The sequence below is a fragment of the Apodemus sylvaticus genome, chromosome 7 (assembly GCF_947179515.1).
Source record: "Apodemus sylvaticus chromosome 7, mApoSyl1.1, whole genome shotgun sequence".
Classification (NCBI taxonomy): domain Eukaryota; kingdom Metazoa; phylum Chordata; class Mammalia; order Rodentia; family Muridae; genus Apodemus; species Apodemus sylvaticus.
In genome coordinates, this window is record NC_067478.1 from 74,177,849 (window position 1) to 74,200,686 (window position 22,838).

The 22,838-nt window shown below is 42.5% G+C and overlaps 2 protein-coding genes across 4 annotated transcripts in view; both read right to left on the reverse strand.

The window, feature by feature from the left end:
- Nucleotides 1–308: 308 nt before the first annotated feature.
- Psma4 (proteasome 20S subunit alpha 4) lies at nucleotides 309–7,401 on the reverse strand. 2 transcript variants are annotated; one of them, XM_052188309.1, is made up of 9 exons: nucleotides 7,294–7,401; nucleotides 6,068–6,093; nucleotides 5,806–5,848; nucleotides 5,342–5,504; nucleotides 3,470–3,547; nucleotides 3,088–3,176; nucleotides 1,905–2,035; nucleotides 1,342–1,465; nucleotides 309–702 (listed from the first exon to the last, which is right to left on the reverse strand). In XM_052188309.1, exons 2-9 carry the CDS (start codon nucleotides 6,068–6,070, stop codon nucleotides 548–550), a joined length of 786 nt encoding a protein of 261 aa, XP_052044269.1. In that variant the 5' UTR covers nucleotides 6,071–6,093; nucleotides 7,294–7,401; the 3' UTR covers nucleotides 309–547. The 2 variants fall into 2 exon arrangements, with proteins under 2 accessions (XP_052044269.1, XP_052044270.1); XM_052188310.1 differs by lacking the exon at nucleotides 7,294–7,401 and adding an exon at nucleotides 6,853–7,030.
- A 1,931-nt stretch (nucleotides 7,402–9,332) lies between these two features.
- Hykk (hydroxylysine kinase) overlaps nucleotides 9,333–22,838 on the reverse strand; it is a 24,372-nt gene continuing 10,866 nt past the window's right edge. For both annotated transcript variants that reach the window (XM_052188304.1, XM_052188305.1), the window contains 2 exons: nucleotides 19,337–19,520; nucleotides 9,333–11,748 (listed from right to left, as the gene is read on the reverse strand). In XM_052188304.1, the coding sequence (XP_052044264.1) occupies nucleotides 11,288–11,748; nucleotides 19,337–19,520 (645 nt within the window). In that variant the 3' untranslated portion in view covers nucleotides 9,333–11,287. The remainder of the gene's footprint in view (nucleotides 11,749–19,336; nucleotides 19,521–22,838) is intronic.

A 22,838-nucleotide genomic window follows, 5' to 3' on the forward strand; every position in this document is an offset into this window, starting at 1 on the left:
TTTCAAGTGTAAGCCACTGCATACATACCTCACAAGGCAGCAATGGTCACCCTAGCAACCCCAGTACCTTTCGTTCACTCCCATTTAATTATGTATGTCTGGGTGGGTGTGCATACAACCACAGATGCCAGTGGCACTGCACCCCTAGGAGGCCAAGCTGCGGCTGTGACCCGCCCAATATGGGCACTGGGAACTGAGCTCAGGTTCTCCGAGAGAGCAGTGCATTCTAGTTGCTGAGCCTTCTCTCCAGCTCCAGCTGTGCTATCTTCACAATTATTGCCACAGAGAAAATATCCCTTCACCAGAACCAATCTTTCCAAGTTTTATTCCAAAAATTATGTGTTGAGATTAAGATGTTTATAAAGATGTCCATCATTACAATAAAGTAGCCAACTGGACAGACATGGACCCAATTCAGTATGTAATGTCCTATTTCCCCGATGGCCAAGGTAAGGAAGAAAATACAAGAAAACACTTCCAGGGTGGAAGGCCAGGACAGCTCCTAAGTGTTGGTGCCTCTAAGGACTTAATAGATCCGTGATTCCGTCTATTTATCCTTTTCTCTCTGTTCCTTTTCTTTCTTCTCCCGCTCGGCTTTGGCTTCTTCCTCTTCGTGTTTCTTGATCAACTGTTCCACTTCCTTTTGCTTAAGGACTCTGATCACCGTCTTCCCGCTCTCTCTTGTTAGCGTGGCGATTTCCACTAGAACACAGACACACGTTTGTATCAGAGGCAGGACTCGCAGATGGCCGCGGCTCACTGTTCTCTTTACCTGAGTCGTGCTCTGCCATGGCTTACACTTTATGATGCAGCTACAGTTTTATGGGAACAGAATACCTGTGATAGCCTGTTTTTTACCTAAAGGTCTTTTCTTCACCCAACAACTTTCTTAGCAATCATTTATGTCACCCTCAAGTCTGGTCAGCAGTTGTTCTAACTGACCCACAAAGGAATCCTAAACAAAGCAACACTCCTTTGTGGACTTTTCTAATTTCTTCTGAAAACAATGACCTAAAAAAGCAGCTTCCACCAGGCACGGTGGTGTGCACCTAGCATCCCAGTCTCTGGGAGGCACAGGCAAGGGAAAGGCAATGCTAGTTTGAGGCCAGCTTTGGTCTAACAGTGAGTTAAAGGCAGGAGTTTTATCCAGGCTCAGGTCCTTCAGATTGCCCTGTGGTGTAGGAAGGCAGCTCTACAGCTCACCCAGGCTCATCTTAGTCAAGACATGGAGTCCCTAGTGTCCCCTAAGCGGCAGCTTCAATGAACTAAAACACATCAAAACCCAGACTGTGGCTACTCAGTAAGTTTCTCAGGTAAGACAGTGGGACGATGCAGGGTTACCTTTTTCAGCTGACAGTTTGCTGACATCCATTGTCTTATTTAGCACCTTGACAGCCAGGGCTAGTGCTGACTTCAGAGTCATTTCTCCTTCTTTGTAGTCTTGCTTCAACATTGACACAGCTGCCTGAAAAACAAAACATCAACAGTTTCCTTCCAACCTGCGCACGTGGAGAGAGCACAGGTTGGTTAGAAGAAGAACTAAGGCCTGAATGCATGCTGACAGTGAAAGCAGTACAGCCACTGTTGACAGCAGGGAAGGTGGCACGAACGGATGGGGCAGAGAACAGGGATGGAGACTCAGGGTCTACGTGACCTTTAAACAGGGCCTTGGTCTCATAAGACTTGTCCTTAAGAGTTCCGCAACTTATAATGGAACACTAGTCCGTAGCTACAGACAGCATCAACAAACTACCAAGACACAGCACTAGACACAGGCATTCCCTTCACACTGAGGGGGTTATGAAGCTGTTAGATGCTGTGGTAGATACTCTACCACGCACCACTATTTAGCAGTACCATCTTCTTGGCCTTTCACTACATTAAAATGTCACGGAAGTACTCACCGCACTGTTGTTTCCAATGCACGTGGCTTTCCATCCCCCGTAGTTCCCACTTGGGTCGCTCTGATAGAGCTGAAAGCCGTAGTGCTTATCCCAGCCGATATACAGCAAAGAGACACCAAAGGGGCGCTTGCCTGTAACAAAGAAAAAGAACCAATCACTTCAAGTCTAAACCCTACGATCTCACTCTAGAGCTGTCAGTGGGCGTGGCCAAGCCTCTGAGAAGTAAAGCAAGCATAAATGGTTTGCATTCTGGCCACACAGATAAGCTCAGTCACAAATGCCAACTCTGTTTCTAGGAGCTGGACTCAGGCTGGGCTGGACGTGAGGACACAGAAGGCCAGTGCTCAATTTTATCAATATGTAAAAAGAGTCTGTTTCCAGACTTGCAAATGTTACTTTGGCCTTGAAGCAACGGTTGATAAAGCTGCCAGCTGACATGCGGAAGTAGATTTGCTCATGAAGCAGGCATTATCTGCACCCAGCGTGCAGGAGGCTGTGGCGGGACAGCACGCAGTGAGCGCCAGGAGTTCAGGCTAAACTGTGAATGTCACAAACCAGTGTGGAGCGTAAGAGACTTCAGGGTGCTCAGCCCTAAACAGGACATCCAGAGCACCCCTCCAACACCCATGAGGAAGAAGAAGGGACAGAGAGACTGTAAGAGCCAGAGGAGCTGGATGACAGGAAAGTGTTGGGCCATGCACATGAGCTCACAGCAGCTGTGACAACATCTATAAGAACAGCAGCAGACAAACTAGCCCAGAGGGGAGGGTGCTTGATGTCTAGCACCAGAGGCTGCTGGGAGGGAAAGATATTTCTTATGGGGGTGACCTTTGGTCATGTGACAGTGCTCTAGCACAGGTCCCACACCCAAGAGTATTTAAATAGCACAATCTGAACTGAAGGAGTTAAAAGGGGAAAGGGGAAGGGAAGGAAAGAACAGGAAGCTAAATGGGCTGAGAGGTAGAGGAAAGATATGGAAAGAAATGTGGGTGAATATTATCGGGGAAAACAAACAAACAAACAATAAATAAATGAAGTATTTAAAAAAAATCCAAAACCAAAAAAAAACTAACAACAAAAAAATAACAACCTCAACAAACCTTAATGCAGAACAAAACAAAGCTACAAGTTTATTCTTCATAAAATGTTTTCAGTTTTCAGAATATTTAAAAAAACTCAGTACCTCCAAACTGTGTATACGCCTGTTTGATATCACACAGTGCAGTAACCAACTGCTCACAGGGAATCGGCTCCTGATACTGTAATAAGTACCTAGGGTAAAGAGATTGACATATTAGACAGGCTTCTCTAAAATATATACGATGCAAGAAGATGCTCTCTGAAGAGAATATTCATAATGGGGAAAAGTCATTTGTAATTTGAAAGAATGGAGGGGGCAAGAACATCGCCCATCCTAATACTCTTATGTGTACACACTGTGGTATAAGTTCGATTAGGAAGAATACACTCTTCAAGTAATGGATTTTTTAAATGATTTTAAATTTTACCAAAAGAGAAAGCTTTCCTTGGAGACATGCCGAGCATTAAACTCCTTCCGTCCTTACCTTTGAGCAATGAGCCTTAGTTCATTAGTCAGAACGTTAGCATCAGATGTTATGCCTGCCACACTGCAAGCCATGTCCCTAGAAGGGGGAAAAAGCCACCGTAAGCACGGAAGATGCTTGTTAGAGAATTTCTAAGTGTTATAAAGCACCTAAATCTACTAGGGATAACAGCTTTGCCTCACAGGACTACTCTGAGGAAAAAAGACTACAGGAGCTAGTTACCTAGTGCCATTCAGCATAAATGATAAACAAATTCAGTCTGAACTATTCAACAGATATATTATTGCTCTCTGGAAACAAGAAATATCAAGTAAAGAAGCCAGACCTCTCCCACACTTTATGGTCTAGCTCTCCATGCCAGGCCTGACAGGTGTTGGGGTGAGGGGGCACAAGGGTGGGAAGTTCACAAGTTGCCTAGGCATACACCCCCTTCTGCCTGTTCCCCAAAGCCTCCCCTGGCTCTCTACGGCCTAGACATCCACTCTGACTACACCTACACAAGTCCACAAGTTGCTGAGTAGAGACTAACATGACCTATGTTAAGTTAGTACCACAAGCCCGGGAGAGGTGCGAGGCCCATGCAGGGAGGGCTGTTAACACAGAACCCGACTGCCTTATAAATACCTACACTTCTACTCTCAGACAAAAGCGGATAGCAGCTTTTATCAGAGAAGCCTCAACTTGCAATGAATGCTTTAAGTGCAGACACATGGCTACCATGACGCGGAAAATAAATGACAGTGTGGGCAGCAGTCACTGAGAGCAAGCACTCCCTCTAAGGTCTGTGAACACTGGGAAAGGGGCTGTCAACTACTTCAGAGGAAACAGGGTAAGGGCTGCCAAGCACATTCCCTAGATCTGACAAGTGAAGCCACGAATTCACAACTGGTTTGGGCAGACAAGACTAGCCCTGTCAGTAAGTAACAAGAGCAGCTCATAGGACCCTACCCTCATACGGGACCTATTGGTTACTGATAGACTCTGGGAATGACGCGCTGCCCTTGGTTATGCACACACGGCTGAGCCCACAAGACTCCAACAGACAGCTCTCAACCTATGGTCACACAGATGGCCCTGGTAATGTCAGTGAATCAAAACAGACAAACATAAGATTTGTGGGGAGAAGGGTAGAAGATGTAAAGGCAGGATAGGTTGAGAGTGGTCAGTATGTTCGGTGAGCATGTCCAAAACTGTAATAAATAATTAACTAGGCCCCAATGCCAAGTCTTCAGCAGGCCTACCACTGAGGCAAAGTCTCCATAGAGCACAGCCAGTCTTCCATCAACAACCAAGTTCCACAGCCAGTTCCAAGTACTCAAACTGATCAGAATCAGACTGTACTCTGTGGCTGAACTGTACCAGATTTCCAAGAGCCTTGTTCTTTGGTAAAGAGTCAGTACGATTGTACAGAATCCCTGTGTATCATCCTACATAGCATCCTGAGGGCGGCTCTACACTAGGCACAATGCTAGTTTCACTAATTTGTTTCATCAGATTTCCATAACCACTCTGATCCTCAAAAAGTTAGAAACTAGGTATGGCACCACACCTTGTACCAAGGAAATTTAGATTTGAAACCCAATCTGGGTGACCAGAAAGCACATTCATACTTTCATCACTGCACAATGCTATTTTACACCAAGTGTTTAGCTTTGCACTTCAAGTGAATTATACACATAATGAACATACTGAGACCAATGGGCTTCAAGGAGATTTCGAGCAAAATAAAGCAAACGCAAATTTTCACAAGAATAATAATAAACTGCTCATTTCTATTCTACCACCTCACATAGAAGATCCCTCCCTAATATGCAAATCCTGCCTACGCTGACAAGTGCAATAGTTCACACTCTTGCCCATGATCTCACTTACTCATTAAGTTTATAAATTTTCTCAGAAAAAAAGACTTCATCAAGAAGCTTGTGGATGTTGCGCCTCTCCGCTGCAAGCAAAACTCCATCGTTGGCTAAAATTCCCAAACAGGTGCCCGCATGTCCGATAGCCTCCATGGCATATTCCACTTGGTATAAGCGACCTACAAAACAGCGAGAGACCGCGGTTCCTCTGTGTTCTTGCACTGCTGATCTGAGAGAAAGCAGCAGTGACACAGGTAGGTTCACATCAACAGCCCACATTTACTCGACCACAACACATGATGTAATCAACCTGGTGACAAGTTACCTCCAAGTTCAAAAAGAATGAAGTTAACTCCAAAATGTGTATAGCTAAACGCCACACTAGACCTCAACACTAAAAATACACTACTTAAAGTAACAACGACGACGACAGCAAAACACCCCAACTTTTTTTGAAGCAGGATAAATCTTCTAATTTACCTTCTGGAGAAAATATTGTGGTCCTGGAGTCATATCTTCGAGACTGCAAAGGAAAGAGAGAGATGAAGCTTGCTCACTGGGAGTAAGCCAACTTCCGGAAGCCCATGCATCACACGCAGTGACATCCGGGTGATGATTTTAGTGGGGAGAAGGAAGATCCCATTCAACTCCCTCTACCCCTTCCTTTTCATGTCAGGCTGTTAGCTTCAAACAAGATGTAATTTTCACCAGGCAAAAGTTAGGAAATGGGTCATGAACTCACCATGGCTTCTGAACTTTATGTGATTCCTACGAAAAGAAAACACGATCATTAAAATAAAAACCAAAATTCTAAGTGTCTTCTACTGTTTGTACCATTTGATCCACACCATCACTCAGCTAACACGGTCTGCACCACCGCTGGGAACTATACAGATGTTGGGACACCACAATAAAGGTAAACCAGGGCGTCCTGAAGAGCTCAGAATGTAGCAGCCTGATGTGACATAGACTGTAAAGCAACACGGAGGAGGCATTGAGGGTGGGGAGGGAAAGCGGAAAGGCCAGCAAGTAAGTTTTTAGGAAACCATTACAGATCACAAGAGTAAACTAAAGACGGGAGAGGCAAAAACAAGTTGAAAAGCCTCACATCGAAGAAGAACTGGGAAGGGGTGAAGGGAAGGGCACTCCAAGTAGAGCAGGCTGAGAGAGGTTAACAAAGTGGATAATTCAACAGGTGAGAGACAAATTGCTTTGTCTCCTATATCCTAAATTTGGGGGTGTAGAGGAAGATGGTAAAAACCTGGTCCTCATTTCCGTTTCTTCGAAAGACAGCGATGGAAGCTCTAGCCTTAGGAGCTCTAGCTCTAAGCTGTGCCTTAGTAGAAAAATGGCAGAGTTCAATTCCTATGTTGCTAAATAATGGAATATAAGGATGGCACCGTGGCTGGAAAGCTAAACAGCCATTTGAAGGGTCTGCGCGCCCAGACAGAGCAATCGAAGGGCTGGACTCAAGGACCACAGGAACTGACATTTTAGAAAAGTCGTCAGGCCTAAGGGAGAGCTAACCTGCTGGGAGTCGATTCCAACATGTAGGAGAAACAGAAAGGTGGCCCTGAGCACAGCAGCCAGGAGGCCACGGCGGCTTTTGGATTCGACCGTGAACACAGCTACCTCCACGCCTGGCGCCAGCGCCACAAGATTTGGACTTTCCCCGCAGCTCCACTTTCCCCGAAGTGACTCGCTGGGCCGCAAGCCGCCCCCACCCCTCGCACCGGCCCAGTGGGTCTCAGAGCCCGGGCCGGCCGTCAAGGCCGCGCGGGGATGCCCGACGGCGGCCGGCGGGGGCCAGTCCCGGGCAGGCCGGTCACCGAGGAGGCGGGTGCAAAGTCATCGTGCCCACGGCTCCTCGGCGGCGGCCGCGGGCCTGAGCCGTGGTCTCAACGCAGATGGCCCCCGCCCTGGAGACAGACACCTCGCTTCCGCAGCCCCTAAAGGACTGAGCCTCACCGGAGGACGACGGTGAGGGTGCAGATCAGCGCCGCTTTACTCAGCTGGAGAAAACCAACCCGGATGGCCAAGCATCCGCGGCGAATATGGCTCCCGCGCGTGCGCAGAACTGCGAGGGGGCGGGACGGGACGGAAGGACGCGGAAGTTCTCCCGGTGCCGGGGCGGGGACAGTCTGCCCACGTGGATTGAGCTGAAGTACAACCCTCTCGGTTTTGCTAGGGGGTTGTGTTAGAGGATTGGAGGAAGGAGGGTGGACCCTATACTGCGTGAAACCAGATTCCCGCTTTGCACTCCACTTTCATTTTCTCTTCTGGGCCATTCTAAGGAACGCCAGAGTGGCAACTGTGTAGACAAACCTAATCGTTTATGCTGCCAGCATTGCCCCTTAACAGTTTTTCCTTTGTTTTTCCTCTGAGCCTCATTTTCTCCTTTCTCAGATCCAACTCTTTAATTGGGATAACTTTCATTCTAAATTTAAAAATTTTCTTCATCCATTTCTCCTTTCCAATCGAATCTACTTTCTGTGCCTATGTTGGGGTTTGAAGAGCTAGTGGGTTGACTACACCTGATTTAATATGGTAGTCATTTTAGTCCACTGGACAGGGCCTTTGTCTTCTGTGTAGGCAAAATGATTGGATCTGGGTTTCTTAAGGGGGAAGCTTAGAAATTAGTTGCATGTAGACGGGACCTGGCCTGTAGACCGGACCTGGCCTGTACGCAGGACCTGGTTTGCCCTGCAAACAGGGCTACATAGTGAGTCTGTTTTAAAAATGATGGGGAGAAAAAAAAAGAGAGACCAAAAAGTAAAATATCCATACAGTGCAGTATATATTTAATATCAAACAGAAATTAGTAATATTTGCATTAGGAATTTAGTGGAGAATCTCTCTTAGCAAGAACAATCAAGAGAAACCTGCAGGGTTCCATTGTATAACAGGATAAATACTGATTTGCAATGAGACCCAAGTTTCAGCCCATTTTCTGGTCCCTAGTTTCCTGATTGGCCAAGTTAAGTAAAAACCTTAAATATGAGTATCCTAAGTGTGAATGATCTCATTTGCTGCCCCCCCCCCCCGTGTGTGCGTGTGTGTGTGTGTGTGTGTGTGTGTGTGTGTGTGTGTGTAAAAACAGAAAAGGAGAGGCAGAAGTATGGGATTTTGTAGTGATTAGGAACAAGGGTAATAGCTCAAAGACCTAATTCAAGATCTAAGCCTAGGCTTCCTTCTAAAGCAATAAATCAGCTTTTAAAGGCTCTATTTCTTTATCTTAAAATGGAGATTACTCATCAGAATATCTTTGTGATTCTATTCTGGATTGAATGAGGTAGTGCATGTAAATTAACATCCAATAACCGTTGGATTATAATATATTCTACTGAAAAACTAATGAAGCAGGAAAGACAGAACTGCTCCAGATTTGTTAACCTAAAATCCTGATATGTGAAAGCAGCGGGGCTCACCGGCTGATATGAGAAGTGTAAGAAGCAAGTCACACCAAAATTTTGAGCTTGCATAACCTGGAATATGATCCATTATTTAGTAGCTATTTATTATGCCTCTACCATGTGCCAGAGTCTATGCTAAGAGTCTGTCATAGCCTCTTACAAAACCCTCACAATTGACTCTCTGGGATAAGTACAAATACTATCTTGCTTTAAAAAAGAAAAAAGAAAAGAAAAGAAAATGGAGACACAGAGAAGTTAAAAATAAACTGTATACGTAAATTCAGAGAAATACCTAGTTTGGGAAGTTTAGACAGGTAGATAGGCAGGCAAACATCAGACAAGAGTTATGGTATCAAGGCCTACTCACATAGACTGATAACTACTAACAAGATGTTTAAATGGCTAGGGGTCTAGACCTGAGTCATCTGTAGAAAGCATGAGGTTAAAAAGAAGAACGCAGTGAGTGGGCTTCCCACTACCCAGCTACCAGGTGGCATGGGGCAGGAGTATCATGTGAGCCCAGGATAATCACGTGATGGCTGGATTCCCATATGAACAACACGATGGAATCGAGTCTCAAAACAGAAAAGAAAAAAAAATCCCACCCTCCAGGAATAAGTAAATAGCCACTTAGACTAGAGAGACGTACAAGAAGCCAGTAAGGGAAATACTGAGTAAAACGGAAGCCAAATATGTAATGAGCTGCATTTTCACAGATTCCTATAAAAAGGAAATCATTAGTTGTTGAGAACTAAGAACAGGCAGAATGGTATATAACTATGGTCCCTGCACTGGAGGATGAACAGGAGGATTAAGGGAGCCATGGTGTTTAAGACCAGCCTGAGCAGCTTAGTGAGCCCCTAACTGCTGAGGAGCCTTGCTGGTGTCATGGAGAATGGCCTTGCCTGCATGTCTACATTTGCTTCCATGCACTCGGGTCTGGAGTTCCAGCTGCAGCTACTCTCTCCAACAAGCTTTTCTCAAGACTCTCACTTGTGTTTTTCCTGAGGACTTCACCATAGCTTTCCTCTTGTAGGCATTCATTTTGTAAATGTGTCCAAAGACTTTTCTGTGGGAAAGGCACTATCAATGGGAAAGAAGAGACACACAGACGTAACTTTTTCATGTCTGTGCCGTGGCGATTTACAGGATAGATGACTGTGCAACTATAAGCAGGCCAGAGTGAAATGCCACAAAAAGGACAGAAAAACCTCACTTCTAGAGAGGTGAGATTAAGAAAGAGTTCACAGAGTTAGTGATGTGCAAGCTAGGTATTTAAGTTTCTCATGGTCCATGCCATGGCAACTTACAAGCTAGATGACTGGACAACAATATGCAGGCAAGACAGTGAAATGTCAAAAAAGAAACAAACAAACAAACAAACAAAAAGGACAGGAAGACCTCACTTCTAGAGAGGTGCAATTAAGGAAGCATTTATAGAGTTATCAATGTATAGGCTAGGTATTTAAAATATGTGAATATGTGTGTGATGATAGATGCCTTTAATCCCAACATTTGAGAGGCAGAGGCAATTGGATCTCTGTGAATTTAAGAGTTCCAGGGAAGCCAAGAAAGTTGCCTCAAAAAAAAAAACAACCCAAAAACAAACAAATTAATATAGCTATACATATGTATTCTTTTCAAAGTTTAAAAGTCATTAAGGACTAGAATAGATCTTCAGAGACTGATGACAAATCATGTATCATCATATGTGTTTCTTGTAAAAGGCAGGCAGGACCTGCACAGAGATTTGCTTACTTAGGTGATACTTGTGTGGATTTCCCTGTTTCTGTAGTGCTGAGGTTGAGCCTGGGCCTTGCACACTGGGCAACGGTTCATTGTGTAGTACTTCGTGAGTGTAAAACAACTAAGATTGCTGTAAAAACTAGATCTTCCTTTACCAATTCATATTTAGAATGGATGTGTTTTACCATTTCAGTTTGAACTCTGCACAAAAATCCTTCATACATTTGAGTTTTAATTAACACAAGCTTTTTTACTGGCTTGTGTTCTCTTGCTAATTATGTTACCAAAAATACAGTTTGCAGTGTCCCACACTTAGGACTAAAGGAAGCCTGTCCCCAGTTGGTTTTTGACTGGTCAGTAAAATTACCAGTGGCCAATTGCTGGGTAGAGAAACAGAGGCAGGACTTTTAGGATTCCTAAGAAGGGACAGAGAGAGGAGAAAGAGAAGATTCAGCTACAAGGAGGGCAGAGGAGACAGACCATGCCAGAAGATGTGGAAGGGAGGGACTGCCGACACGTAGGTGCAGTGGCTAAGTGGCCTAGGTGGGCTGCCCAGCAAGGTCCAGGGCAGCAAAGATGAAATAAAGATTTTAGTAAGTAATAACTCAGGAATATCGGAGGAGAATGTGCATTAACCAAGTGCAGTTAGGGAGTGGCCCAGCCATTGACCTGCTTAGGGCATATTGAAAATAAGGCTGTGCATGTGTGTCTTTCATTCCGGAATCCAGAGCATTGGGGTGGATAGCGGCGAGCACATGTGCACCCATTGGGGAGTTTTGAGCATTTAATTTTTACTGCACCAGTCACATGGAGATACCAGATTCGTAGGACTTGGCAGTTTCAAACCAGATTTCTTCTACTGCTTTCTGGCCCATGTCGAACATCTGCTGTAAGTGCTTCCACCCAGTTTTTGCTGTAATCATGAGGTACTCTTTGTTCTCTGGGTACAGCTGGCAGGAGTACGCGGCCATGACAAGAGACTGGCTAAAACGGCTGCACACAAGTAAAAACAAAGCATCCCTCTCTACTGCTGTCAGGGGGATCACACTTTCAAACCCTGCAAGGATGTGACCTCCTACTTGTATAGGGCTTGTGCTTTCAATCATCATGTACATGATGGTGATTGCTGCTTCAAACACATAGTAGCCATAGCTCATGTCACCGAAGTCTAAAATCCCAGAGACTTGATACACAGCATCTCCAGAGGCTGATCTGCTGAGGTCTACTAAGATGTTATGGTCATTAAGATCACCATGATTAATACCTGAAATCAGAAAAATCATGTAAAAAGTTATTTAAAATGCTAACTCATTCTCTTTCTATCTTTCTTTTTAAAGAACAGCCATCTAAATAATTTGATGAACAAGCAGAGATAAAAGAACAAACTCTATTTTCTGAAAATAAAGCCATTTTTCCTTGGGAAAGACACAGGGACTTGTGTGCACAGTTTCTCTTATAGATGTAGATAGCTATACTTCTACAAAAAACACATCTGATGGTAGCTGGTGAACGAGGCTCCAATAATGGAAATCCAATAATGGTAGCGTATAAAACAAACAGAAACAATAAGAAACAATGTAGTAGGAATAATCTAAGACCACCTCCCTGCTGCTTGAGCAGAAAAAAGCCAAACCAAAACTGACACCACGACACACACACACACACACACACACCCGCAGTTTCTAGTTTAAAGGCAATAGAACTGACTGCTTCAGGATACAAGGTTTCTTTCTGTGGAAATGAAATGTTCTTTAGCTGGAAATGCTAGCTGCACAGCCATGTAAGAGCTGGAATTGTACAAATGGACAGATTGCGTCTTCTGTGAATCATATCCCAATAAAGGTGTAAGAAAAGACTAATGGGATGTTTTATCTGCAATTTTTAAAAGGCTAACAACATATTGTTTGATAAATAATGAATATCTCAAAATACAATAAATTTTTCCTTTGATTTTTGAAATGTGGTCTTGCCATGTATCCCAGGCTGGCTTCAAAGACACTGTCTTCCTGTCTCTGCCTTCCAAGTGCTAGGATTGTATCCCATTATCCCTTGGAATAGGTTTTTATAAAGTCTTTAGACAAACAGCTTTCCTCAAAAAAAAAAAAAAACTTTAAATTTGAATATCATGGGGAAAAAAGAACTGGGCATGGTGGTATATACCATGAATCTCAGCACTGGGGAGGCAGGGGCAGATGAGCTGTCTGTGAGCTTGAGGCCAGCCTGGTTTATACAGTGAATCCCAGGCCAGCCAAGGTTACAGAGTGAGACTCTTTCTTAAAACACACACACACACACACACACACACACACACACACACACACACAGATGAAGGAAAGCTGGGGAAAACAGCTGGAACAATAATGAGTACAGACCATTACAAATCAAGAGATGCATAATTAATTTTATGTTTGGAGTCCAAATAAAGGCAAGGAATAAAAACCACGAAAAAAAAATCATGAATTAAGCACCTATTTCAAGAAGCTTCTAAAAAGCAAACAGAAAACATTTGAAAAAAATAGATGATATGAGTAATGTAAGATACAATAAAGAGGGCGTTGGAAAGGGGCTTCTCCAAAGGATGAGCCCGTGTTAGGAGCCAGTGAGAAAATATGAGAAGTGCTAATGATATCCATTCAGAACAAAAGGACACATATCACTAAAGACCTCATCAGTATGAAAACATGAATAAAGACAGATGGAGAGCTGGCTCCCGGGCAAGGGCACTGGCTGCTCTCCCAGTGGACTCAGGCTTTAATACAAGCAACCACGAGGTGGCTCACAACTGGTTATAACTCCAGTTCTAGAGGATCCACTACTACCTTCTTCTGGTCTCTTCGGGCATTACATGAATATGGTACACAGACATACATGTAAATAAAACACTTATAACATACAAAGTAAAAAAAAGTCTCAAAGAGTACATAATAATAAATGATAAAATTTTTTTAACAGATATGTTAAAAACTTAACAGTTATAAGAACAAAATTTTAGATGAATTAGATAATTTTCTATAAAATACAGCTCATTAAATATTGCAAAAATCTAAATAGTCCTATATATATTAAAGAAAATAAATTGCTATTTTTTAAAGATTTATTTATTATTATAGCTAAGTACACTGTAGCTATCTCCAGACACACCAGAAGAGGGCGTCAGATCTCTTTTATGGATGGTTGTGAGCAATCATGTGGTTGCTAGGATTTGAATTCAGGACCTTCAGAAGAGTAGTCAGTGCTCTTAACCACTGAACCATCTCTCCAGCCTCCTAAATTGCTAATTTTAATAATTTCTGGGGCTTTTTGTTTGAGACAGGGACTCATGTAGCTAATCTGGTCTTGAATTCACTAAGTAGCTGAAGATAAACCCAAACTCCTGATCCTTCTGTTTTTATTCCCAAGTGCTGGGATTTCAGCTGGGTGCCATCATGCTTAGTTTGCTAATTTTAATATCTTCCTTAAAGAAAAATACAGTACTAAATTAACTCAGTGGAAAATTCTCTCAAGCAGTATAAAAAGAGAGTATTGTATTTCTAAAATATAATTTTATTGCAAATTTCTGAGTGTGTGTATGCCACACACGTGTAGATGAATGCAGAGGTCAGAAGAGGACCGTGGATCTCCTGGAGCTCAAGCAACAGGGAGCTGTGATCCACCTAACACGGGTGCTAAGAGCTGAACTCAGGTTCACTGGCAGAGCAGTAAACGCTCCTAAGTGCTGAGCCATCTTGCCAGCCCCACTCTAATCTCTCAGTCACTGAGAAAATAGAAGAACTTCCAAAATGATCTTACAAGTCTAAGCCCAAAGTAAACTGAAAAAGATGATACACAATAAAAAAGAGAGAAAAGAAAACAATACAATGACCACATTGGGTTTAGATTAAGAATGCAATGCTGATTTAAGGTTAGATACAACCAATATACTTTGACATATCTATAGATTTAAGGAGAAAGCAGTATGCATTATTATGTGACTTCTTAGTGAATACAGGAATACAGGAAAACTTCCCTAATCTTATAAAAGATGTTAACAACAACAACAACAACAACAACAACAACAAACTAAAGCAATCACCACAGTTAACAGGTTTTTGTTTGGTTGGTTTTTTGTTTGTTGTTTATTTTAATTTGTTTTGTTGTTTGAGACATGGTCTCTTTGGTAGTCCTGGCTGCCCTGGAGCTCATTATGTAGAACAAGGTGGCCTCTGCCTCCCAAGTGCTGGGGTTAAAGGCGTGTGCCACCATGCCTAGCTATCACAGTCAATAGTTAAACACTGGCGGTTGGCAATAAGGTTTGGTGGGTAAAAGGACTTGCAGTACAAGCCTGACATCCTGAGCTCTGTCTCCAGAACTCACAAGTGGAAGGACAGACTAAATGCTCAAGACTTGTCCTGTGGCCTCCACTCAACATACCCCAGCACATGCATGTCCAAAAACAAATGCATACACATGTGTGCACATACACAATAAATAAATAAAATAATTCAACACCAAAAGAGTTTTCTGGGGTACTCCATCTACAGGAGATCTGATACCATCTTATGGCCTCCGTGGGTACCTGCACGTGGCATACACACACACACACACACACACACACACACACGCACACATAAATAAATAAGAAAACAATTTTTGTTGTTTTCTTTTTTGTTTGTTTTTTGTTTTTTGTTTTTGTTTTTTTTTTTTTTTTTTGAGACAGGGTTTCTTTGTGTAGCCCTAGCTGTCCTGGAACTCACTCTGTAGATCAGGCTGGCCTCAAACTCAGAAAACCGCCTGCCTCTGCCTCCCGAGTGCTGGGATTAAAGGCATGCGCCACCACCACCCGGTGAAACAAAAAATTTTAAATAGAAGTATGGATGTCTTGGGGGCACAGCATGAAGGTCTGTGTGCCCACAGTTCTTCAGAGAAGCCAGAATAAGCATGCAGGATTGTCTTTCCGATGAGAAAAATGTAAAACCTGTTATTTCATTCAGAAAGCTGGGGACTGGAAGTGATCAATTGTCTGGTGATCTGCATTATTTGTTGGACCAGGCCATATAAAGATATTACAACCAGACTGGAATAGCTAGTAATATAAATGACCGTTACAGCCAGGGTTCCCCAAACTCCCACAATCAGGATCGGAAGTGACTAATAGCCCAGGTGCCCGCTACATCATCTGTATGACCAAGGCAGGGCAGGACACTTCCTCAGTCCCTTAAGCTAGTACAGGTAGCCTGTCGTTAGAACTCATCTTCTTGGAAGACATGACTTGTGCTCTGAGCTTTGATGTGACTATGCTGCCATGTGTATGAGGTAGTATTATACTAGGAAACTCTTTACTCTCTGATTATACTTCCATGTGGACGGGGTAGTATTATATTAGGAAACTCTTTACTCTCTGGAAGGTTTGATCCAGGTTGACAAGTCAATCTGAACTGAGTTTTCTTTTTTCTTTTTTCTTTCTTTTTTTTTTTTTTTTTGGTTTTTTTGAGACAGGATTTCTCTGTGTAGCCCTGGATGTCCTGGAACTCACTCTGTAGACCAGGCTGGCCTCAAACTCAGAAATCCGCCTGCCTCTGCCTCCTAAGTGCTGGGATTACAGGCATGTGCCACCATGGCCCAGCTTGAGTTTTCATTCTTAAGTCCTTGTGACTTGTTTCCCTGCCTGACACCTGCAGAGATCCTCTCATGGATGCAATAAAGTATTATTTTAAAATATCAGCAACAAACAAAAAAATGAAACAAAATAAAATATTGGATTTTTTTTTTTTAGAAAAATCAAACATGCTCTTTTAAAAACAGATAGTAGCATAGGTTTGAGATACAGTTGAGTGGTAGAGTACTCGCTCAGCATGTGCAAAGTGCTGTAATTGATCTACAGTACAGTCAGAAAAGAAAAGAAGATAATGGGTAAAGTTGCTTGGTGCCATTCCTCATAAGATGAGTTCAATCCATGGACCCACAAAGAAGAAAGGAACAAACCCATTCAAGTTGTCCCTTGACCTCCACATAGCATGTGCATTCCAAAATAAATAATACAATTTAAAAATGTTCAATGTGTAATACCTCTTTAAAGACATTTATAAAACAACGTGTATATGTTTGTCTCTCTACATTTTAGGACTAAAGATCTCTAATGGGTATATGTAACTGAAGACATTGACTTGGTTCATGAATTAGACTCGTTTTATAAACATAAACATAAACATAAATATATGTAATAATCATTTTCTTCACATTTATCTACAATCCAACTGAAATCCAAAGTACCAATAAACTTTTTTAAACATATGACTTGGTGCTAAAGTGAAAAACATACAAAGGAAAAGAAAGTAGTTAAGATTCTTGTTTGTCTGGGTGATGGTGGCGGTGCATCCAACCACTCAAGAGGCAAAATCAGGCAGATCTCTGTGAGTTCTAGACCAGGATGGTCTTCAGGGCAAGTTCCAGGACAGTCATGGCTTTTGTTTTGTTGTTTTTGTTTTGTGTTTTGTATTTTCAGACAAGGTTTCTCTGTGTAGGCCTGGATGCCCTAAAACTAGCTCTGTAGACCAGGCTGGTCTCCAACTCAGAGATCTGCCTGCCTCAGCCTCCACACTCAACAGTTAAAACTTTTACATAAAAGAACAAGAAGGTGAAAAGATCTATTCTATTCTATTCAAAAACTAAAACTGAAGAAATTATGATTGTGTAGTAACCTTTAGGTCACTCACAAGTTCTGATTAGGAATATGCTGGTTTGTACTACTTACTTTTTAAAGGGGTAGTATGGCCACATGACATTTTTTGGTTATTTACATGTAAACACAAATGATTGTTACTCCAAAATAGAAGCTTCAAAACCAGTGTACACAAAGGTACCTGCATATCCATGTTTATTACAGAACTATTCACAATAGTTAGAGAATGGGACCACCCTACACGTCCATTAACAGATACATGGATAAAGAAAATGTAGTACATATTTATAATGAAATTTTATTTGTTCATAAAGAAAGTAATCATGATATTTGTTAGGAAATGGATTTATTGAAGGTCATCATGTTAAAATGAAATAAACCAGAAGCAGAAAGACAAATATTGCATATGTGGATTCTAGATTTAATGTGTTGGTGTGTACTTGTTGTAGGGCATGAATCTAGAAGTAAGCCCAAGAGAGAGACGAGGCCATAAGGAAGAGAGTTTGGAAAGATGAAGGGGATCAAGGAGACTGGAGCAAAGACATAAACTAGATTGATATATGGCTGTATGGGTGTGGAGATAGACAACAAAATCAGAATAATAAAATAATCCAAGTCATGCTTAATTAATAACAGAGGTAATATTGCAAAACAGAGAAGAGGAAAAGGTACCTGCAATTCATGATGGTGAGGAACATGGCCAGCTATAAGACAAATTCATATTGCACATAAACCCCAATCAATTATAGGTATAACATAAAAAGCAAAAAAATAAAAATGTAACATATAGATGACAAAATATGTTTCTGATCATACATTGGAGAAGAACTCCTATATAGTCCACCAAGACTAAAATATTTGAAACCATTAAAATTGATCACGGGGTGAGGGGGGGCGGGGGGATAAAAAATTGGTCACAGAATGGGAGAAACATTTGCACCTATATGTAACTATTATACAAAGAACTTGTCTGGAGTATGTTTAGAACTTTCATCAATCAGTCAATAAGGAAAAAACAGGCAAAGACTTAAATAGGCACTTCACAAGAAAGTGTGACACATGCAGACACACATGGACACAAACTCACACTTTCAGTGCTGGGACTAGGACACCAACCCAGCCACAAAACTTTCCACACATAATCTGTCCTGCCCACAAGATGTGCTGGGGCAATGGAGGCACAGAGTTTGTGGGAGTAACCAATAAATGACCGGTGTAATTTAAAGCCCATGTTACAAGAAGGAGCCCTGGATGACCAGGAACCAAAATCAGGACAGCCCAAAGACCAGAGATAGAAACAAATACAACTGGCCAACAACAAAAAATCTCTAATGATGTTCTGCTGTATTTATAGGTTGGTGCCTTGTCCAATTATGATCAGAGAGACTGCCTCTAGCATCTGAGATATATAAATGTATTTTAAAATTACAATGAGAAACTATTATATAAAAATAAGATTGGAAAAATATAAGCCTCCACCTAAGGCAATGGTGAGGTCCTGGACTGTGCTACCTCCAACGGCCAAGTCTGGGTCCATGAACTGCAGCAGTGATGTACTATTACCAAAGACCAGGCAGGCATCTCTGCTGCCTAGGGCCATGCTGGTGTCTGAGGTCTGCAGAGATGGCCCCACCCCTCAACTGGGCATCATGGGAGAGCTGGTCCTGAAGGTGGCCCCTCACCATCAACAGTACTCTGGAGAGCAGCCACGACTACCATGGCCTGAACCTCTCTGAGGAACTATAAACTATAAAACAAATCCAAAGAGTCAAATGGTTTCCAATCAACCTAACTGCATGTACTGAAAACAAGTTCAGTGAATATCAAGTACACAAGCATCACAAAGCCCAGATGGTAATACACCCAGGTGACAGTAGTATGAACTATACAACCTCTTTTGGAAGCTGGCATTATTTGGCCATGTTGAACATAAGAAGATTGATGTAGGAGGGTTTCTGTCAATCCAAGACTAGCCTGGACCACACAGAACTAACAATGACAAAAGTTAACTTCAAATACAGCAAGCTTAGGAATAGTAAAGGCATGATTCTTATAAAAGTGATAGGAACAGACAAGTATAAGAACATCTTATAATGTGAGGAATCTAAGCTGTACCTCCATGTGTTCCTGACACTGCAAGATTTGCCAATTTACAGGTTGAGAAAATCCATACTTTGATTGGGAGCATACTCACATTCTCGAAAATGACCTAATTTGGTCATGACTTCTTCCTTGAACAGCTGAATGACCTGCTCAACAATCTCCCGGTTCCGACTCTGGCTCAGCGCACCCATGTAATTCTCTAGAAGAGGAACATTTTTCAGATTCCAGATGAAGTTCTCCCGATGAAGAATATTTAACTTTGGATGATGGAATTCCTAAATAAAAAGTAAAACACAGGATAGACTGTAGCTTAGGCAGTGCTTGCTTAGCATGCACAATGCCCTAAACTTGATTCCTGTTATAAAACTAGGCACAGCAGCATATGCCTATAATCCCAGCATTTGAGCGGTGGATATAGGTAGATCAGAAGTTCAAAGTCATCCTTGGCTAGATAGTGAGGCTGGGCCTATCTGAAAAACAATAGTATATATATTGCATATATTGCATGTATGTGTGTATATATACACGTACAGACAAACATATATGCAATAAATAGACTCATTATATCCCTGTCTTTTGACATACTCTCCTTTCAGAAGGTTCCTATAAGAGGCAGATGGCACTCTCTTATGGTATCTGACCTGTCTCATTAATGGTAACCTATAAAACAAGCTGGACACCATGGGAATATCCAGCCCTTGGAAGACAAATATTTCTCTTTAAAAAAATCCATAAAATAATAAATCCCTTTTTATTTGAATAAGACATTATAGTTTTGGGAGCATAGTCTCATTTTACTTGATCTTTATTGGTCTGAAAACTATTTTTCTCTTGTTTTACGTTTTTTGAGGAGGGACCTACATAGCCCACTCTTGCCTTGAATTCCCTATTTATGTAAGGATGACTTTGAACTCCTAATCCTCCTCAAATGTGCTAGAATTAGAAGCATATATCACTGTGTCAGGCTCATAGACAGGGACTGTTAACTAGTGCTGACTAACGGAATTGGAGGCTACTCTCAAGAGCATGGTGGCTCATACCTGTAATCCCAGCATTCAGGAGGCTGAGACAAAAGGATCACTGCAAGTTCAAGGCTAGCTTTGGTAGATGGAAGAGAGTTCTAGGCCAGTTTGGGCTGTAGTGAGGGAGAGTCTGTTTCAAAAACAAAAAACAGAGCCAGCAAGATGGCTAAGTGGGTTGAAGTTTGCTAAGAGATTCAATGACTGCTAAGAGATTCAAAGACTTGAGTTTCGATCCCTGTATCTCAAAGAGATTTAGCATTTGAACTCTACACTTCTATAGTTGCACTGTGGCATATACCATAACACAAACACACACACACACACACACACACACACACACACAGAGAGAGAGAGAGAGAGAGAGACAGAGAGAGAGAGAGACAGAGAGAGACAGAGAGAGACAGAGAGAGACAGAGAGACAGAGACAGAGAGCCACAGAGAGAGACAGAGACACAGAGAGAGTCTGGCCTCCCTGGAGTCCAAGGAGCCTCAAGGCCTTGTCATGAGTCATTTCTCTCTCCCAGGATGTCCTTTTCCACAGTGATGTTAGACTCTCATTTCTACTCAGCAAAAAAAGCCTCTGCCCACACTTCCTAACCATGCCTTATATATTTTCAACTCCCTCTCCAATATCTCACAGCCCTCTCTAAGGAAAGGTATTCATAGGAAGTATTCATACCCCTAAGATGGCTCTCCCTCTCACTGAGGAAAACCTGCCTCTGCACTGGTGTCCATGCCATGGGTCCAACTGTGACCTCTACGGACATCTGTAACAGGATATGTTTTCCTTCTCTGGGAATCCCCCAGGCCTTGAAGCTGCTTTGAACACAGCTTTGAACTCCTGTGTCCTCAGTATCTTGTCTTCTGAAGATGAAACCTTTCTAGTTTCTTCAGTTCTTCTTCACAAGACACTATTTTCAGTCTCCTCCCCTTCTCGTGTGTTAAATGCCTCTGCAGATCACCAAAGTAGAGAGCAAGCACTGACCTGTCTGAGCCATGGCTCTGGGGATGCACCGCGATTCAGAGGTCACAGTAGAGGGAACTTTCTTATTTCATGCTGTTCAGTGCTACTCAAGTTTTTTTTTAAATCTCAAACATATACATATACACATACACGTACACATACATATACACACATATACATGTGAGTTTCACTTTTATTTGACGTATATGGGGTGGGAGGGTATAGAGTGCATATTTATGTGAGTGCATGTGTTTATGGATATGCATGTCCGTATGCACTTGTATGCAGAGGCCACTGGTCAACTTCATGTGTCATTCCTCAGAACCCATCCACTTGGATTTTAAGACAAAGTCTGTCATTGGTCTGGAGTGAGCCAATGAGGACAAGCCAAAGCTCCAAAAATCCTCCTGCCGTCTCCTCCACAGCCCCAGGATTCTAAGCCTGCCACTGTGCCTGGTATTTTTACGTGAATTTTGGGGAGACAACTCAAGTCTTCATGCTTCTGCATCAGGTGTGAGGTATCACTTCACTTACTGAACTCTTTCTAGCCTCTACTTTTATTAATTTTAATGGTCTGTATATGTATGTATGTGTGTGTGTGCATGTGCGCACGTCTTACATGGATATGTGCATGTGAAGATGTGATGGCAGGTGCCCATACAACAACAGGCAGTTGTGAACCACCCATATAGGTACCGAAAACTGAACTTGGGTCCCCTAGAAGAACAGTATATCCCTGTTGAGGCTTAAGAACTTAGTAACCATTGAGCAATCTCTTCAGATGTTTTTTAGTAAATATAACAAAGCCAGGGGTATGCTTTTAATCCCCGCACTTAGGAGGCAGAGGCCGAGGTTTTTGTGTGTTCAAAGACAACCTAGTCTACATAGTAAGTTCAAGAACAGGCACAGTGTGACCTTGTCGCAAAAACAAAACAAAACAAAATAAAACAACCTGCTTAAATATAGGATTCTTGTTGAGTTTCCGGTTACAATCTACTCAGGTATGGTGTAGGATTAGCAGCTACAGTGCTGGCACTACTGTCCCCCATACCCACACAATGGCATCTCAGCTCCCAGGGCACCAGTGGAAAGAGCCCTGCACTGAGGCACACACAGCTCCAGTTCCCTCCTCTACTTACAAACAGGCCATGAACACTCTCAGATCCTGCTTTCTCTAGCAGGAACATGAAGACATCTGTCATTCACGGACTAGGAGTACACACATCCGGCACCCATGTTGGTGCTCTATCAATGCTCTACTTTGAGTTTTTTGTTCTGGGGTGCAGGGGATTGAATCCAGGGCCTTCCACATGTGAGGCAAGCACACTATTTCTGAGTTACATCCTCAGTCAAAGAGTGTGTTTGAATATTCAAAAACAGGAATTTTGCACCTTATCATTCTGATGTTTCTGGCCTTTATTTCCTTTTGGCTCCTTGCAAATACTTTAACCAGTGTTCTTTGTTAATTCCTGTCGGCCTATCTCCCAGTTGCTGTCCTCATTCTCTCTTACCAGAGCTTCCATTCTTAGGACTTTGCTCCCTCTAATACAGAGCTCAGACCACAACCACAGTTGCCTATGTTTTCTTTTTCCAGATACTTGAAACTC